The sequence below is a fragment of the Protopterus annectens genome, chromosome 7.part0, assembly GCF_019279795.1.
Source record: "Protopterus annectens isolate FY-2018-M chromosome 7.part0, PAN1.0, whole genome shotgun sequence".
Classification (NCBI taxonomy): domain Eukaryota; kingdom Metazoa; phylum Chordata; order Ceratodontiformes; family Protopteridae; genus Protopterus; species Protopterus annectens.
The window spans coordinates 967,602,351-967,622,190 of NC_056739.1; the positions used below are offsets into that span (position 1 = coordinate 967,602,351).

The 19,840-nt window shown below is 39.3% G+C and overlaps 1 protein-coding gene across 2 annotated transcripts in view; it reads right to left on the reverse strand.

Moving 5' to 3' along the window:
* Positions 1-19,840, reverse strand: part of TUBGCP4 (tubulin gamma complex associated protein 4) — a 944,163-nt gene that overhangs the window by 646,811 nt on the left and 277,512 nt on the right. For both annotated transcript variants that reach the window (XM_044077538.1, XM_044077537.1), the window contains exons 4-5: positions 17,940-17,993; positions 3,825-3,881 (exon numbers count right to left, since the gene is read on the reverse strand). In XM_044077538.1, the coding sequence (XP_043933473.1) occupies positions 3,825-3,881; positions 17,940-17,993 (111 nt within the window). The remainder of the gene's footprint in view (positions 1-3,824; positions 3,882-17,939; positions 17,994-19,840) is intronic.

Sequence of the window (19,840 nt, forward strand, 5' to 3'; positions counted from 1 at the left end):
GGGAGATGCAAGCTGCTTAGACAGCGGGGCCGAAAGAGCTGACTCGGACCACCTCTTGTGGCTACGGTGCCTATCTTTCTCCCGCTCCTTGTCCTTCCTATCCTTCTTTCTGACGTCCCTTTCCTCCTGGACCAAAGAGGGAGGTTGAGTCCCGGCCAGGGGATCGGAGGCGGTAGGTGGAGCAGCCGCAGCCACGCCTGGCACCACAGGGGAGAAGGTAGACGAAGTGGAATCAGGGGGCAAAAGGCCCGCAAGGATTAACTTCGTCCTCCTATCCCTCAATGCCCTGGGGTTGAAGGCTGCACAAATAGTGCAGCCCGAAGAAAGGTGGTCAACACCCAGGCAAATAACGCACCGAGTGGGGCCATCCACTGGGGACAGCTTATGGCCACACTCGGAGCATTTAGAAAACATAGCTTTTGGGCCTTCAGAGCCTTCAGACATTTTTATAGAAGAGAAAGAACAGGCCCACATGCACACGCCTTCACACACAGACAGGGGGGAGGGGAATTAACTTTAACTACACTGAGAAACTTTAAACTACCCAAAACAAACTAAGAGAGAAAAGGGAACCTCACACACACAAAGTTTTAGTAATTTTCCGACAGAAAAAGAGAAAAAAAGCCTTTAACCCACAATACCCACTCTAGCAGCTCATTCTAAGATGCTTAAAGCCGCGGCAAATGAGATCTGGGGGTCAAAGAAAGGTGGCAGGGCATTGTGGGTAGGGGGAGGAGCTTGGAGCTCGGATCTTTGGCTAGGAAAGCTGCCAGTTCAGATCCGATACCCACAGGTTGCTGATCAAATGAAGTTAACTACTTCAGAGCCATGTCTTCTATCAAGGACTCCTGGGGGGAAGACAATGTGTTTCCTCTTACATGTATGCTTGCAAACAGCCTCTGTGGGGAGAGCTCCAGGGGGGGACATGGAAGCTTGGAGAGAACCCTGAATGAGGACTGTCTCAAGGTTAGTGTGATACAGCTGTCCCACTGGTGTAGATTGTGCAGGATCAGGATCCAGGCCTATCATTTGGGGAGTGGGTGGTGCCAAGAAGGGTAAAGATGTTCACTTTCCAGCCCTGAAGAGAGTTCTCTTCACTGCCTCAAAGGCAGATGCAGAGGGAGAGCCCAAGATCACTCTGGTAGGAGCCGAAGCTCCCACACAAGCATGGCCCGGGGTACCACCACTACTCGGAGACAGAAGCCATAGCTGAGCTTTCTAACATCAAGGAAGTGGAAAGGATGGCTCAGATAGCTTCAGAGTCAAAGCCTTACCTCTAGACTCAAATCTGAAGTTTTGGTTTTGAGATCCTTCTGACTCTAAAGAATCAGAGCTGGATACGTCAGAGATGATGCCAAGGTTGAGGAAGACCACAACCTTGGATCTGACACAAACGATCCAAAAAAGCTCAGCTTCAAAAATCTCAAACCTAGAGATCAGATCAGGGTAGGAGTAGGTATAGCTAAGGGAGAGGTTCCAAAGCTCACAGGTCTGAAGGGAGATGGAGATGGTAGAACTTCCAACAGAATTTGGGGGCTAAGAACTTCCTCATCATTCTATCCACATTAGCTTCTGTCAAGCTTCTGTTATACCTGATGGACTTCTAATACAGAGAAAAACATGCTAGCCAGGGAATACAGCCATAGCACAGTACTTTACTGAGATGATGGACCTTAACAATAACAATGTAGAATATGGTTTTGAGGATTTTGGTAGGTCTTTCCTGCAGGAAAGATGAGTGCAGCCTGGAAGTGACAGGATCCAGGGAAAACCTTGGCTCCAGAAGGGGATGTCTTGAAGCAAGTCAGAATCAGATCCAAATCGACTGATGGATCAGGCGGCTTGGAAAATTTCACTGCCAAATCCAAAGTCAAAACAAATGACTTAGAATGATCAGGGGATCACTTCCACATCTCTTTGCCCTTGCCTTTGGGCCTATCACCTATCCCCTTGTGTTTCTTCGAGGACTTCTTACTCAAGGTGGAAGCTTTAGGTGCAAATTTTGAAAAGTCAGAGGTTATAAGACCCTTAAGAACCAATTTATTTCGTCCCTCGATCATGGTTCCATGTCCGAAAGCCAAGGGCATCGAACAATATTCATCTAAGAGAGCGGCTCCCAAACAGTATACACACTTAGAGTAAGCCATCTTATGGCTACATGCTACCCACATTTTAAAACCTGTAGGCTTTTCTAATATAATCCTGAAAAAAAGGCCACAGAAAACATTACCAACAATGACTGTCAAGAAATACATCCAGAAAAAGAGAGAAAAACATGTAAGGCAGGAAAAAATTTTACCAGCAATTGTGTCAAAGAATTCTAGACAAAACTAGTATAACAGCAGACCTAGACAAGAGAGAAAGGTGGTTGTATATTTTTTTTTATGACAGAAAAACAAAGGAAAAGGGCAGGTACTAGTGAAGGAAGAAAAAGAGTGATTACTAAAGGAAAAGGGCTAAGTATTTGAAAATAATACCCCAAAGGTTTAAATATCACAAATCGTACTAGCCTAAACACACAAATCACATCCGAACTCTACGAGTTGCAAATGAGGTCTGAAGTAATGTTTGATGACAGAAGATTGTGGGTAGGGGGAGGAGTCTGAACTACGGATCCTAAGTCTGAGAAAAGCACCCAAAGTCTGATGCAAGACCCACTAGTTGAGGAATGGAGATAAAAGACAACATCATATCAAATTTTACTTGGCAAAACAGGAAAACAAAACAAAACAAAAGAAAACAGCAAGTGCTTTCATGTTTCTAATACTAAGAACCCCTTCAGACTATTCTTTCAAATACAATGCATCGCATCAAATAGAAAAATGCTAATATTTTATTTTGATGCAGCAAAGTATGAACCTATGTCACAGTATAAAAAGTCTGTATTTTATGCTTTAGGAAAGGTGAAACTGGACTTCAGTGGAGGGGATATGGACAGCAAGTTAGAATTTAAGAAACAATGAGTTACTACTAAATGATTTGTTAAATTTCAAATATAACTTGAAAATAAACCACTGAAACATTAACTGACATTTTAATACTGCTGTTTTATTAATCATGGACCTTTCAAAGTTTAATGTGGCAGGCAAGTTACTTTAATTGAGTTTTTTATCACTGAATTTTTAAACCAAGTTTATAGGCTATCACTAATCATGCGACTTTTCTTCTTCATTTAATACATTCCTTTTGAAACCAGACTGAAGATGTTCTTGGTACTGGAAAGAATAAAAGCACTGGTTTTGCTTTCAAGTTATCATTATTTAGTCTGTGGTATCATTGCAGCAGCAAAAATGGGCTGGTGGGAGAGTAGAAAAGGTTTTACGAACCACCAACTCCCAGTAAAATAGAATGGCTTGGGGCAAGTCTTTTCCTAAAATACAGGATTCTAAATTACCTCAAAAGTGTTCTAAATGTAGATGCATATTGAGCAAATGTGGCAGCGTAAAGAACTGCTCATATGCTTTGAGCAGGGTCCAACCCAAAGCATAAACCCTACACTCTGTGTACAGAGCACAGTAGTAGCCATGACTCAGCACATACTTTGTTACACAAAACTAACCAACCAAATGTTAATGCACATTATCCGTAGACCTAAATAAAATATTTTTTTAAAAGTCCTTTCAGGAATGAGTTCTACATAAACTAGTTCACAATAAAAGATATGAACAGGACTTAAGGATATGTTCTTGTACATCTCTTTCTATCTGGTTGATTAGTCTTTAAAAATTCAATACATCAGTACCATGTCAGCTTCTCTACAGCATGTTCAAAGTTTATAAACATCTGTAAGGGCAACAGCATGCAGGCAGGAAGGATAACATTACCTTCTGAGACTTAATCTGCTCCACCACAACCATCACTGATGGGAAAAGAAGCTGGAACTGTGGAAAGTAAAAGGAAAGAAAAAGTCACAACTCTAAACATAATGCAGCTAAAGCTCATCTAAACTGCACAGCATAACCATCAAAACTGAAGATGATGTCAATTTATCTTAATAGAGAAATGGTACCTATAACTTCACTCACATAAAAAATAAACACCCTTACAGAACTACTTTCACATATTTTTTTCTCAGAAAATGTTGCCAGTCATGGACATATCAAATAATTGTATATTTTTATCTTAATAACAAAAGCAAATACCACTGGCGAAAACAAGAAGACGGACAGCCCAATCTGTTTTAACGTTTTCGTTCTATTTAATACAACTGAACTTCTTCAGAAATGCACCCAAAACTAATTACATGACTTAAATACAAATGCAAAAAAGTCACATGTAATAAAGAGCCAATGAAATTGTGTTCTCAATTTCATCTAATAAATGATGCAGAGGCAATAATAATAAATCAATAATGAATCAATACTATCATATAACTAAAATGTACTTATAAAATACTTATAAAATACCAATAAATCAATGTTTAAAATCTTTGTGCTGTTAAAAAGCACTTAATGTTGATCATATCATTCAAACCTGGTGATTGATCAGCCTTTAACCTAATCTGCCAAATGGCTTCTCTACATTCCAAAAGTGTCTTGAAATCACCACTAATCGTTAACCCTTTCTAAAACTGAAAAAATAAACTTTTTAAACAAAGAGCAATGTAATGAATGCTTAGCCAGTGCATTTGACATATCTTTTTTTCTTTATGGCCAAGTTATGTTCATAAATACGTTTGTTTAAGGCACGTGTAGTCTTCCCAATGTAGAAATGTTCACATGAAACACACTGTGCCAAATAAACTACATTAGTTGTTTTGCAAGTGTAATACCCATTGGCTGTAATAATCCTGTTGTAATGTTTCAAATGAATACTAGATGTTCCACTGATAAATCTACACTGTTTACATGATGTGCATGGAAATGTGCCTAAAACTGAATCACAAACTCTATTAGAGCCTCTTGCACCTTTCTCCAAAATCATCGTGATGTTACTCACTTTTTTGTAAGTGAAAGTAGGACGATCTCCTATGATGTTAGCCAACTCAAAATTTCCCAACACTATTTTCCAATTGTTAAGAACTATGCCTTTAATAATGGTCATTTCATTAGTGATGGGTAAAGGAAAAGACAAATTATATTTGTTCACAGTTTTGGAATCTCTCTGTATACTACTTATATTATTGTAATTCAAAACTTTCAAAATAGGACTAGCTTTGTTCTTGTAACAACAATTCAGAATCATCTAATACAGTCACTTCAGTTGTGGCAGTTGTGGACTCTAACACCAAGGGTCCTTTTTTGACGGACAGTTCTGGAGTAAAAACAAAACTCGCAAATGGTCCAACAAAGTTCAGACAAGGAACAAGGAAGGGCAAGACCAGAGGAAGGAAGAAGTTTTAGAATATTGTATGAATGTTTTAAATCTTACTGACACTGTTCTTTCTCAAGATATGATTTCAGTTCTTAAGAAAGGATTTTCTTTTATTCCTAGTACCAGAGTTGATTTAGCACAACTGATAGTGGATTTCAAGTTGTACTGTAGGAAGTTGAATTTGAAATACATCTTTGATAACACTAAGTTGGTAGACACTACACACAAACATCTTAGGATGAAAAGTACATATAATCCTTTATTGAATTCTACATTGTCAGTATTCAACAAGCAGTGTGAACAAGATTTTAGGAAGATCAATAGTCAATTACACTATAAGTCCAACCTTTCTGAGGGAGAGACTGAGGCTCTCCAAGTTATGGCCAAGAACAAAGATTGGCGCATTATGAAGGCTGACAAAGGCGAGACCATAGTAGTAATGAATTCTGTAGAATACATTAAAATTATTAGGACACTTCTAGCTGATAATTTATGTTATAGGAAAGTTAATACTGATTTTGTTTCAAAAAGTTTTGCCAAGTTAGACGCTTGTCTTTTTGATTTATTTAGTGAAGGTTGTTTTGATTTTGCTGTTTATACTTTTTTGTACACAGAATATCCCAAGATTGTTTCCCTGTTTGGGATTCCAAAGGTGCACAAATTGAGTGAACATCTTCCGTTTAGGCCTATAGTTTCAGCTAGTTGTTCCAAAACAGAGACTATTTCTGTTTGGTTAGACGACTTGTTAAATCCAGTTGTGCAAAAGTCTAGATTTTATCTTCGTGACTCTTGGCACCTTTTAGAGCTTTTAAAGGATATCAGTGTTAACGATGACAATGTTCACTTTGCATCCCTAGATGTTGTTTCTTTGTACACCAGCATAGATCAACAAATAGGTATTGAGTTTATGAGAGAACATCTAAGTAAACAAGCTAATTTTGACAATACTTTGGTCTACACTTGTTGTACCTTGATGGAGCTGGTGTTAGATAATAACTTTTTTAATTTTGAAGGAGATTTGTACAAACAAACATCTGGGGTTGCCATGGGTTCTCGAGTTGCACCGAGTTTTGCTAACTTGGTCATGACATCTTGGGAAAATAATTTCTTGGTCACACATCCTACGGTTAATAACATTTTATTCTATAGAAGATACATAGATGATTTGATTTTTTTGTGGAAAGGTGACATTAGTTCTTTCACTAGTTTTTTTGAAGATTTGAACAATACTACCAGTTTCTTAGAATTCACATTGGGAGATTTTGGTAGTAGTATAGATTTTTTGGATTTGCACTTAACTATCAACTACAGAGATCATAATTTTCAAAGTCGCATTTTTAGGAAATCCATATTTATAAACCAGTACTTACATCATGACAGTTTACACCCCACACATATGAAACGGGGTGTAGTTAAGGGTCAGTTTATACGACTAAGTCGTTTAACCAGCGAAGAGGACATTTTCCTTCAGGACAGTATCAAGTTAAAATATTTTTATATATTTTTTCTTGATAGAGGATACACAGTTAGCGGGTTGGATCAAATTGTAAGTGAGGTTTTAAACTTAAGAACAAAGCTAGTCCTATTTTGAAAGTTTTGGATTACAATAATATAAGTAGTATACAGAGAGATTCCAAAACTGTGAACAAATATAACTTGTCTTTTCCTTTACCCATCACTAATGAAATGACCATTATTAAAGGCATAGTTCTTAACAATTGGAAAATAGTGTTGGGAAATTTTGAGTTGGCTAACATCATAGGAGATCGTCCTACTTTCACTTACAAAAAAGTGAGTAACATCAAGATGATTTTGGAGAAAGGTGCAAGAGGCTCTAATAGAGTTTGTGATTCAGTTTTAGGCACATTTCCATGTACATCATGTAAACAGTGTAGATTTATCAGTGGAACATCTAGTATTCATTTGAAACATTACAACAGGATTATTACAGCCAATGGGTATTGCACTTGCAAAACAACTAATATAGTTTATTTGGCACAGTGTGTTTCATGTGAACATTTCTACATTGGGAAGACTACACGTGCCTTAAACGTATTTATGAACATAACTTGGCCCTAAAGAAAAAAGATATGTCAAATGCACTGGCTAAGCATTCATTACATTGCTCTTTGTTTAAAAAGTTTATTTTTTCAGTTTTAGAAAGGGTTAACGATGCATTGTTTAGTGGTGATTTCAAGACACTTTTGGAATGTAGAGAAGCCATTTGGCAGATTAGGTTAAAGGCTGATCAATCACCAGGTTTGAATGATATGATCAACATTAAGTGCTTTTTAACAGCACAAAGATTTTAAACATTGATTTATTGGTATTTTATAAGTACATTTTAGTTATATGATAGTATCAATTCATTATTGATTTATTATTCATGTCTTTGCATCATTTATTAGATGAAATTGAGAACACAATTTAATTGGCTGTTTATTACATGTGACTTTTTTGCATTTGTATTTAAGTCATGTAATTAGTTTTGGGTGCATTTCTGAAGTTGTTCAGTTGTATTAAATAGAACGAAAACGTTAAAACACAGATTGGGCTGTCCGTCTTCTTGTTTTCGCCAGTGGTATTTGCTTTTGTTATTTGGTTTTGTTTTCATCTTTGCTGAGGTTTACCATATTTTTAACTTAAACATCAATCAGGATACACCATTTTGAGATATGACGGTAAACGTTTTAATAGTACACTCCTAACCAAATGGATACTACTGGAATTTGAAAATGTCAAAAAACTGTAACAGTCTCTGCCCCAAAAAAGTGACGACCTGAAATTCTTCCTACTACGGGTTAAAACTGAAACCAACTGATTGGCCAAATAATGGCACATTTTTGAAACTAGCTCATGAAAACTTTCCATCAATAAATATTGTCCATCTGAAGTGCAGAGAGAATAATGCTACAAGAAAAAATGAACCACTGAAAATGCCTGTGAGGATAACAAATGTTTGCTTATTTAACAACCCTGCCTAGTAATAGCTGCAAAAGTAAAATATATTACTGCTCATTCCCAACTCTATCATTTCAAAAACAGACCCACTAAAATTATTACATTCAAATAACATTACATATACTACAAAAATCTAAACCACTGCATTTTCATTTACTGAGTACATAGCCTGCTGGGACGGAAGCACAAGGATTAATGTTCTTGCCACAAAGCTCCAGGGACTGGTATTTGGCCTTGCTCTCAATGAATTTGTGTGAAGTAGGCATATTCAACATGGATTCTGTTGGATATTCCAGTTTTTCTCCCATGTCTTAAAGATATTTTAAATGTCTATTCCAATCTGACCACAAATAAAGCTTTTGCTTTTGTTCTTATGGCCCACAACCTGGCTGAAAATGGTCTATAAAAGATCAGTCCACTTATCAAATCTCAAATTATTGAACAAGCAAAAAAAATCATTGATTATGGAAGGCTTTCAAGTATAGCAGCAGTCCATTCCTGAGGCATGACTAGGAATTAATTATAGGTACACTAGCAATACGGAAAACAGTGTAAAAAGAAAGTCTTCACACTATAAAAAGATCCAATCTTATTTAAATCAATAATTCGAAACAGCTACAAATGGAAGTTACGTACTTAACATAACTCTGGATCCTTTTCATTCTGGTCTATCTGATATGACTAATGGGTATCGAGCTGCTTGTTTAATCTGATCTGGCCCTGTTAATGCAGGTCTATATCATAGGAGCAAATTGCACAAATTGCGAATGCTCACAATATCAAACGTACTGGACCTTGAACTTCCTATTGTGGGGGGCTGCGCTCCCCCCCACACCCCCCGCTAAATATATATTCCAATTCCGAGAGTGCACTACAGTGACTAAAGGGCAAATATCCCATTCTTCACAGTACCGCGATCTCTCAAAAAACACTTCGAGGTCCGGTACGTTCGATATTATGAGCATTCTAACAGCGATTCGCTCATATGATATAGACCCACTAATGCTCCATACCTCGATCTCCTTGAAGATGTTTCCATCCCATAATCCCCTAGTACAGCAATTATCTTCAGATCAAATCTGCTGACTAATGATACAAGATTGTGAATTATTTGAGGAATACAGAAGTATTGAGCAGAAGAGCTTCAGGCATCAGGCTAGTTTGTCAAATCCCCAGGAAGAAGTGATAACTTGGAAGGAAGCTGGTGGGAGGGATGTCATATCAGGACGAAAAGTGTACAGTGCTATGGTAAGTATACAACTTACAGTTCCTATTCACCTGCTCAATCTTAACCAAATGATGTTTCAGAATCCCAAGCTATCTAAAATCCTAGGTGGCACTATGACAGGATACTCCTATAGATTTTAGCTCCAAAAGAAGCTCTGGATCTGGAAATTATATCCAGTTTATAGTGTTTAGCAAACATGTGAATTGCAGACCGTGCTGCTGCAGCATGGATTTCATCCACAACAGAATTTGTAAAAAGGCTGTAGAAGCAGTATTGAACCTTGTAGAATGAGCTTTAGGTTTAAATGGTAATGATTTGTGCTTTAATGTATATGTAAATGATATACAATCAGACAGCTATCTAGACAAAGTTACATTAGAAACTTTCCCTAACACTTTACATGCGAATGAAATGAACAACTGTTCATCTTTTCTGAAGGTCTTTATTCTGTGGGAAAAAAATCTAAGCTGTCTATAAACATCTGGGCTACGGAAAATGTATACCCCTTTGCTAAAATTGTTAGGAAAGAAAACAGGCAAGCATACAAGCTGGTTCAAATTTTTCTCTGTGGCAGTCTTGGGGAAAAAAATGAAGATTTAGCTCATAGGGACAGCCTACCTTTATGGAGAATCAAGTTTGGAGGACTGGAAGTTAAAGTGTGAAATTTTTTGTCAGGATGTAATCGCCACTAAAACAGTTTTCCAACAAAGGAATTTTACCTGTGCTGAAGATGCTGGCTGAAAGGGGGCTTTTGTCAATACTTTCAAGTCAAAATTCAGGTCCCCAAGGTGGAAATGAGTCCTCTACTGTGGGGCACAGGAAAATGTCCCTTTCAAAAAGGCTCTGCATAACTCCTGAGGCACAACAGAAAGAGCATCAAGTCCATTATGGAAGTTAGAAATCCATGCCAAGTGTAGCTTAATTGTGGAGTAATATGAACCAGCATCAAATAAATCTGGTAAGAACTAAAGGATTACAGGAATGGAAGCTGAAAATGGATCAATGCCTTGATTCACTGGCTATATACAGAAATGTTTCCATTTGCTTTTCTCCACTCTGACTGGATTCTTTTCAACATGCATGCAGGATGCGGACTACACTCTCAGATAACTTTGGCCATCAAGGGAACTGGAGAAACCATGTGGTTAGATGCAGGTTCAGTAAATCCAGGTAAGGCAGACTGGATAAGTGTGAGAGAAGATCCAGACGAAGATCTAGAAGCCACGGTTCATAGGTTGGTACTAGGCTATTGGCCCTAGGGCCTATACAAGCCTAGCCATAACAATTCCCTGGATATTTCCTCCCACAATATTTACTTCTCTGGACCCTTGTCTAGCAGGGCGACTGACATGATCCCCATGGTGAATTTCCCATCTCCCATCCAATCATCCCCTTTTGAAGAGGGCCAAGGAGGTGCTCTGCTTGACATGTATGGGCAGTCTATTCCAGAGTATGGGAGTCTCTGGGTCAGGAACCTATCCCTCCAGCATGTTTTGTTCATTGTGATGACAAGGTTTAGATTCCTGGAGCGTGTGGCTCTGAGGGATTGGGATTTGAAGTGGAGCATGTCTAACAGCTCAAGGTTTGACATGGCCTTGTATGTTAAGCAGAGATCGCCTCTGAGTAGACGATATGCCACAGAGTATAGCTGGAGTTTTTTGACAGTCAGCATATGGCATCTGATTTAGGCCTGTGATTCTTTCACTGAGGTATTTCTGTGGCCTTTCCAGCTGTTGCAGAGGTCTTGTGAGGTACATACCAAACGGGGCATTATACTCTATAATGGGTCTAATGAGGGATGAGTATAATGGGACAATGACCTCCTTTTTTCTGGATGAAAAGCCCTTAGTGATGAGGTGTGCCACATAGAAGGATTCCTGACTGTTGTGGCGTGGTTTATCGAAAGTGAAACCACTATCCACCTGTGTCCCTAAGTCTCTCATCACACTTCAGATGTTTAGTGTACTGCCACCTATGTGGTAATTCATGGGTACATGTTTTTTTCCAAAGTAGATAACTATACATTCCTTGGCATTAAGCTTGAGCCCATGGCTCTGGCACCAGGCATCTGTTTCTGTAAGGCCCTTTTGTAGAATATCCACATCATCGGGGATTCAATAATGACTCCCAGTTTGCAGTCATCTGCAAACTTTGTAGTCCCTTAGTATTGGCCTGTACTTCAGAAAAGTAGATGTCAAACAAGTGTTTTCCCAGTTCTGTACCCTGAGGTAACTCCACTTGTCACTTGTCTGGAGCTGGATTTGGAGTCGGCTACCTTTACAGTCTGGGTTCTGTCAGTAAGCCATATAAAAGATCAATCTTATTTAAATCAATAATTCGAAACAGCTACAAATGGAAGTTACGTACTTAACATAACTCTGGATCCTTTTCATTCTGGTCTATCTGATATGACTAATGGGTATCGAGCTGCTTGTTTAATCTGATCTGGCCCTGTTAATGCAGGTCTATATCATAGGAGCAAATTGCACAAATTGCGAATGCTCACAATATCAAACGTACTGGACCTTGAACTTCCTATTGTGGGGGGCTGCGCTCCCCCCCACACCCCCCGCTAAATATATATTCCAATTCCGAGAGTGCACTACAGTGACTAAAGGGCAAATATCCCATTCTTCACAGTACTGCGATCTCTCAAAAAACACTTTGAGGTCCGGTACGTTCGATATTATGAGCATTCACAATTTGTGCGATTCGTTCATATGATATAGACCCACTAATGCTCCATACCTCGATCTCCTTGAAGATGTTTCCATCCCATAATCCCCTAGTACAGCAATTATCTTCAGATCAAATCTGCTGACTAATGATACAAGATTGTGAATTATTTGAGGAATACAGAAGTATTGAGCAGAAGAGCTTCAGGCATCAGGCTAGTTTGTCAAATCCTCAGGAAGAAGTGATAACTTGGTGGGAGGGATGTCATATCAGGACGAAAAGTGTACAGTGCTATGGTAAGTATACAACTTAAAGTTTCTATTCACCTGCTCAATCTTAACCAAGTGATGTTTCAGAATCCCAAGCTATCTAAAATCCTAGGTGGCACTATGACAGGATACTCCTATAGATTTTAGCTCCAAAAGAAGCTCTGGATCTGGAAATTATATCCAGTTTATAGTGTTTAGCAAACATGTGAAATGCAGACTGTGCTGCTGCAGCATGGATTTCATCCACAACAGAATTTATAAAAAGGCTGTAGAAGCAGTGTTGAACCTTGTAGAATGAGCTTTAGGTTTAAATGGTAATGATTTGTGCTGTAATGTATATGTATGATATACAATCAGACAGCTATCTAGACAAGGTTACATTAGAAACTTTTCAGCCTAACTTGTTACATGCGAATGAAATGAACAACTGTTCATCTTTTCTGAAGGTCTTTATTCTGTGGGAAAAGAATCGAAGCTGTCTATAAACATCTGGGCTACGGAAAATGTATACCCCTTTGCTAAAATTGTTAGGAAAGAAAACAGGCAAGCATACAAGCTGGTTCAGATTTTTCTCTGTGCCAGTCTTGGGGAAAAAATGAAGATTTAGCTCATAGGGACAGTCTACCTTTATGGAGAATCCAGTTTGGATGACTGGAAGTTAAAGTCTGAAATTTTTTGTCAGGATCTAATCGCCACTAAAACAGTTTTCCAACAAAGGAATTTTACCTGTGCTGAAGATGCTGGCTGAAAGGGGGCTTTTGTCAATACTTCCAAGTCAAAATTCAGGTCCCCAAGGTGGAAATGAGTCCTCTACTGTGGGGCACAGGAAAATGTCCCTTTCAAAAAGGCTCTGCATACCTCCTGAGGCACAACAGAAAGAGCATCAAGTCCATTATGGAAGTTAGAAATCCATGCCAAGTGTAGCTTAATTGTGGAGTAATATGAACCAGCATCAAATAAATCTGGTAAGAACTAAAGGATTACAGGAATGGAAGCTGAAAATGGATCAATGCCTTGATTCACTGGCTATATACAGAAATGTTTCCATTTGCTTTTCTCCACTCTGACTGGATTCTTTTCAACATGCATGCAGGATGCGGACTACACTCTCAGATAACTTTGGCCATCAAGGGAACTGGAGAAACCATGTGGTTAGATGCAGGTTCAGTAAATCCAGGTAAGGCAGATTGGATAAGTGTGAGAGATGATCCAGACGAAGATCTAGAAGCCATGGTTCATAGGTTGGTACTAGGCTATCGGCCCTAGGGCCTATACAAGCCTAGCCATAACAATTCCCTGGATATTTCTTCCCACAATATTTACTTCTCTGGACCCTTGTCTAGCAGGGCGACTGACATGATCCCCATGGTGAATTTCCCATCTCCCATCCAATCATCCCCTTTTGAAGAGGGCCAAGGAGGTGCTCTGCTTGACATGTATGGGCAGTCTATTCCAGAGTATGGGGAGTCTCTGGGTCAGGAACCTATCCCTCCAGCATGTTTTGTTCATTGTGATGACAAGGTTTAGATTCCTGGAGCGTGTGGCTCTGAGGGATTGGGATTTGAAGTGGAGCATGTCTAACAGCTCAAGGTTTGACATGGCCTTGTATGTTAAGCAGAGATCGCCTCTGAGTAGACGATATGCCACAGAGTATAGCTGGAGTTTTTTTTTGACAGTCAGCATATGGCATCTGATTTAGGCCTGTGATTCTTTCACTGAGGTATTTCTGTGGCCTTTCCAGCTGTTGCAGAGGTCTTGTGAGGTACATACCAAACGGGGCATTATACTCTATAATGGGTCTAATGAGGGATGAGTATAATGGGACAATGACCTCCTTTTTTCTGGATGAAAAGCCCTTAGTGATGAGGTGTGCCACATAGAAGGATTCCTGACTGTTGTGGCGATGTGGTTATCGAAAGTGAAACCACTATCCACCTGTGTCCCTAAGTCTCTCATCACACTTCAGATGTTTAGTGTACTGCCACCTATGTGGTAATTCATGGGTACATGTTTTTTTCCAAAGTAGATAACTATACATTCCTTGGCATTAAGCTTGAGCCCATGGCTCTGGCACCAGGCATCTGTTTCTGTAAGGCCCTTTTGTAGAATATCCACATCATCTGGGGATTCAATAATGGCTCCCAGTTTGCAGTCATCTGCAAACTTTGTTAGCCAGAGTCCCTTAGTATTGGCCTGTACTTCAGAAAAGTAGATGTCAAACAAGTGTTTTCCCAGTTCTGTACCCTGAGGTAACTCCACTTGTCACTTGTCTGGAGCTGGATTTGGAGTTGGCTACCTTTACAGTCTGGGTTCTGTCAGTAAGCCAGTTGGCAACCCATCGAGTGACATAGGGATTTATGCCCAGCTTAATAAGTTTATCTATGATTCCAGAGTGGGGGATGGTGTTGAAGGCCTTGGCGAGGTCCAGATAGGCCGTGTGGCTCACCTTACCCTCGTCCACAGCTCTGGAGACTGATTCGAAGTCAATCAGGTTCAGGAGACAAGATCGGCCCTTCACAAACCCAAACTGGGTGGGGTCCAGTGTTTGAAGGTTGCCAATGTCTTTGTTTATAAGTTCTATGATAATGCATTCTATGCCCTTGCAGATCAGGCTCGTCAGACTGATGGGATGGTAGTTCCCGGGATCCAAGGTGGAATGCCCCTTGTGGAGTGGGATAACTGTAGCTGTGCGCCACTCAGTGGGCATGAAGCCTGAGGTGAGGCTATGATTAAACATGACACTTAGGTGAGGTGCCAGTTCATTTTGTAGTTCATGCAGTACACAGCCTGCGATGTCATCTGGTCCCATGGATGCTGTATTCTTAGCTTAAAAGAGAGTGCAGTTTCTACCTGTGTGGACGTGATTACCGGAATTTGGCAATCTTCAGGTATTGAGATGGGGCGAGAGGGCGGTGAAGTTGGCACTAAATCGATCTGCCAGGATATTGGCAATATCCTTGGGATCAGTATACTTAATGCCATTCTGTTGAAACTCAGAGCAGATATGAGCATTGCCATTTAGATTCTTGACATAACTATAGAATGCCTTGTGGTTGTCTTTGGAATTTTTGGCAATTTTATTTTCGTAACTAGCTTTTGAGGATTTTATGAGGGATCTCAGCTTCTTACTGAGGCTGGTGAGGGAGTTTTTTGCATCCTGGGATTTTCCTCTTTTCTGCAACAGTTTCTTCCTTCTGTTGTATAGTTTGTTTAAAGTAGGGGACCACCAGATTGGCTTCCTTTTTTTGGAGGAGAGCATCTTGGTTCTACTTGGGATGGCACGATTCATGCACGAGTGGATGTGCTCGTACAGTGCCTTATTGTAGGATTCTGCAGTCGAACTTTCAGATCCCGTCTGCATGGGTGTTTCATGAGGTGAGGTCTGAAAAAGAGCAAACAAATTTGGAGTGATCAACATAGAAGATCATGGTCGCTTTCCATGTTGCTGCTCTCTAAGAACCTAGTCATTAGTGGAAGAGGGGGAAAGGCACAGAGAAATCGAGTGGGTCACTCTGCAACTAGAGTGTCTCTTGGGGACTGTCCATCCAAAGGGATCAGGTCAAAGTAGCTGCAGCACTTGGTGTTGGCCAGAGATGCAAAGAAATCGCAGTAAGGCTGGCCCTGTAACCAAATATTTGTCAGACTTCTCTTGAATTGACAGACCACACTCATGAGGTGTCAGGATGGACCTGTTGATGGGCCTATCCAAGGCAGAACGCTAAACTGTAAAACGCCAATATAAATATGAGTGAAGCAAATTAGTAAGGTAATAAAAAAATAAAATGAAATGTAAAATTAAAAAATAAAAAACTTTCTGAGATGAAAAAGAGAAGCTAGCCTGCCTAAGCGACGTGAAGATGGAAGGAACTTAAAGTAACTAAATTTAGTCAGTCAAATGCAATATTTTTTATATTATAACAACATACAAGTCAAAAGAGTTCTAATTAGAAAATCCCATAGGAGAATAAGACTATAGAAGTATAATAAATGTATCACTTAGCTATAGAATCTGAAGGTCTGTCTGAAAGGTGAGAGTAGCAAATTAATTAGTGTTCAAGAGGATTATGGGAGGGTACTAGCAGGACTGGATCAGATTAGAAAAGCTGCTCATACCCATCAATCAGATTGGATGGACCCCATAGGATCTGGTTGCAACAACTTTACAAAATATTTATGGTATCCTTGCTCTGGTTATGTCTGGTTATATACATTATGATTACATAGATGTTATCTTAGTGATTTAGTATTAATATGTCGAGCGTGCCTTGTGTGAAAATGACAAGTGCGGTAATCAGAATGCAGAGATACCTTTAGAAGAAGACTAAAATGTCAGTTCTGGAAGACTGACTCTAGTATGGCATTCGTTACTATGCAGTTGACCTTTACGCCGTCGGCATAATATGTAGTATGGAAGGTGGTGCATATGTGGGCGATGTCTCTTATTGAGATCACGGGACAGTGCGGATCGAGAGATTTACCCTTTTCCACACTATAGTGCAATCTCGGAGTTGGAATATATAAGTGGCAGGGGGTGTGGGGGGTGCAGGGGGGCTTGTCCCCCTGCAAAAACATGACTATCAGCGCTGTGCAGTACAGATCTGGTCCGTACATACTGCTGCAAAGGGGATATCGGACTTCAGAAGTCGAATTCGACCACCTGAATTAGAGTCCGATATTCCAATCTACTTAGTAATCCAAACATCGAACATGTAAACCGCACTTTTGAATGGTTTACGTTCTGATGTGTGATGTTTTAATAGCAAACCTACTTCTGTCATTCTCATCATATATGCTACTGCATGTACTCCCTAAATATAACATACACAAAACAAAAGACAGCAAATGTGGATTTCGCTTAAGGAAAAGATACGTGATAGACTAACATTAACACAAGCCAAAAAAGAATAATAAATAATGCAACTGGTGAGAATAATGAAGACAAGGCTATATATGGTGTAACAAAATAATCTGGAATGTAACAACTCTTTGAGAACTCTTTCTGAGCCCTGATATCATCAAGAAATTGAAAGTGTCTTTCAGTGAACATGGAGTTTGCCCTTTTCTCCACTATTATACAACAGTGGAGTCAGCATATATTAGTGGAGGGATCTTCTCCACATCATGGGGTAAAAAAAGCTTTCTTTCAAGTTCCCTGAAAGACGCATTTAATACATTTGTTTTGTAGCACTGTGAGATAACTAAACTGTCATTCTCATTACTAACCCAGATTATCTTATTAACTGTGACATTACCAAGTAAACTATTAAACTTATCACTACGGCCAGGGAATCTTACTTCCTTATCATATACTAGCATAAAGGAAACACACTGCTGGCAGCTATATTAATGGCCGTCTTAGTCATAATTTAAACATTCAAGCATGAAAAATATTTCCCCACTTAAAACCAACAAACAGCTCATTATTCTTCCTGTTATACCACAAAAAGAGAAGTACAGCAGAAAATATCAATGCCAGCGGCACAAATACGTACCTGATCCAGAGAATAATTTATGTGGGAAATGGAAAGATGAGGGTCTGCCAAAAACTGGAAAGAAAAGATAAAACAATACTCCATGAAACCCAAATATGCATGTTTCAGGAATTGAAAAAGAAACATGAACTGTACATTCATGCGAAGCAGCAAATAAATGATTTCCAAGAGTTTGGATCATAAGCAGCAATTGCCAGCAGTCTTTCATTAGTATTTCCTCCAGTTTAATGTCAGTTGCCATTGTTATAGCAACATTTATTATGTACTCAAGCATTCTGTGAGTTAAACTGGTGAGCCTCTTTGGGTCCAAGGGCATTTCTTAACCATATAACCAGACAAAAGCCTCCAAAACATGTATCAAGTGGTAATGCATGCAAACATGGAATTCAGTAACAATCGTATGATTACAGCATGTTAGCGCAATGAGCAGCAGTTCTCACTGAATGTGAATGCTGCTCATCACACCCACATGTTTCCAAGAACCTTTTCATGGCTAGTAGCAGTGTTGGCAGCCATGAAACAGTGCTGGGAGCAAAAGAACACAATATAAATAAAACTCCTCACCTGTAGGCAAATGTATTTTGCAAGCACGTGAGGACAGCTTATATGAAGTAAGGGCAATTCTAATCACGCAGATGCAGGAAAGAGGAAACTGGGACAATTTACACAGAATATAATGTTAATTGTGCATGGATAACTATGAGGGGAGGGTAGATGGAAAAATATATTCAGTTAATGCATTCAAATGTGATGTTAAAGAATCATTTTCATTTTCAACAGAAAGACGTCCATATTGACCAAAATAATAAATAATCCTGTTTCCAATTCTATAACCATTTACACAACTTAAAAATGGACATGTGAGAGAGACACAATGCAACATTGCAAGAAAGGGGAGTAAATGTTATTATTAATACTGATGCAAGAACAGTGGATACATTAGCATACACTGCAATTAATTATTAAATAGAATATATATACAGGGAATGCATGCGTGATAACTCACTGTAGTGCTGTATCTTCCATTTCATCCTGTACAAACAAGGCATGAGCCATACAGCAGCTGCGTCATACACAGCAGAAAGGGACAAGTTTTAGCATTTGTTATTGTACAACCATAGATGTGGGGGGTATACTTCCTTGAGACATGTCCCAGACAACCATGTGTTTTATATACATGTGCATCATAAACAGTAGCATTATAGCAATCAAATACACAAGTAACAAAGTACAGTTGTGTACACTTACCATAAATGTAGACATTCAAGTGTATTCACTGTTGCAGTCATTACATTTTGGGTAATCTGTTGGCAGGTTGCCCTCAGTCGGCCTGAATTGCAAAGTCTTGGGTCCTGCGTCAATTGCCGTCTCTTCTTCCATGACATCAGGGGTATAAAACAAGCAGCCAACGCCATTTTCTTTAGTTTTTCTTGCCCCAGATGTCAGGTGCCCCCAAAAAGGTAGCAAAGATATATATATATATATATATATATATATATATATATATATATATATATATATACATGCATCAATACAAACTTTACCTTCATCTACAAGCAAATACACCACATAGGTTGTAGAAGATAGAGAAGGAAAGATAAACTCCAGAATGAAAGGGGGATGGCGGGCGGGTAACCTAGACTGCAACAGTGAATACACTCAAACATCTACATTTATGGTAAGTGTACAGAACTGTACTATGTTCTTCGTGTTTCACTGTTGCAGTCATTACATTTGGGTAGAATCCCAGAGCTATGGATGGGAGGCTGGAGCTAAACAGCATTAGATGCGGCTATAAGACCCTGCAGAACTGCAGTGGCAAAGCCTGCCCTGGACTTAGAGTAGAGAGACAAATGATAATGCTTTGTAAAGGTGTGAACAGAACTCCAAGTAGCAGCCTC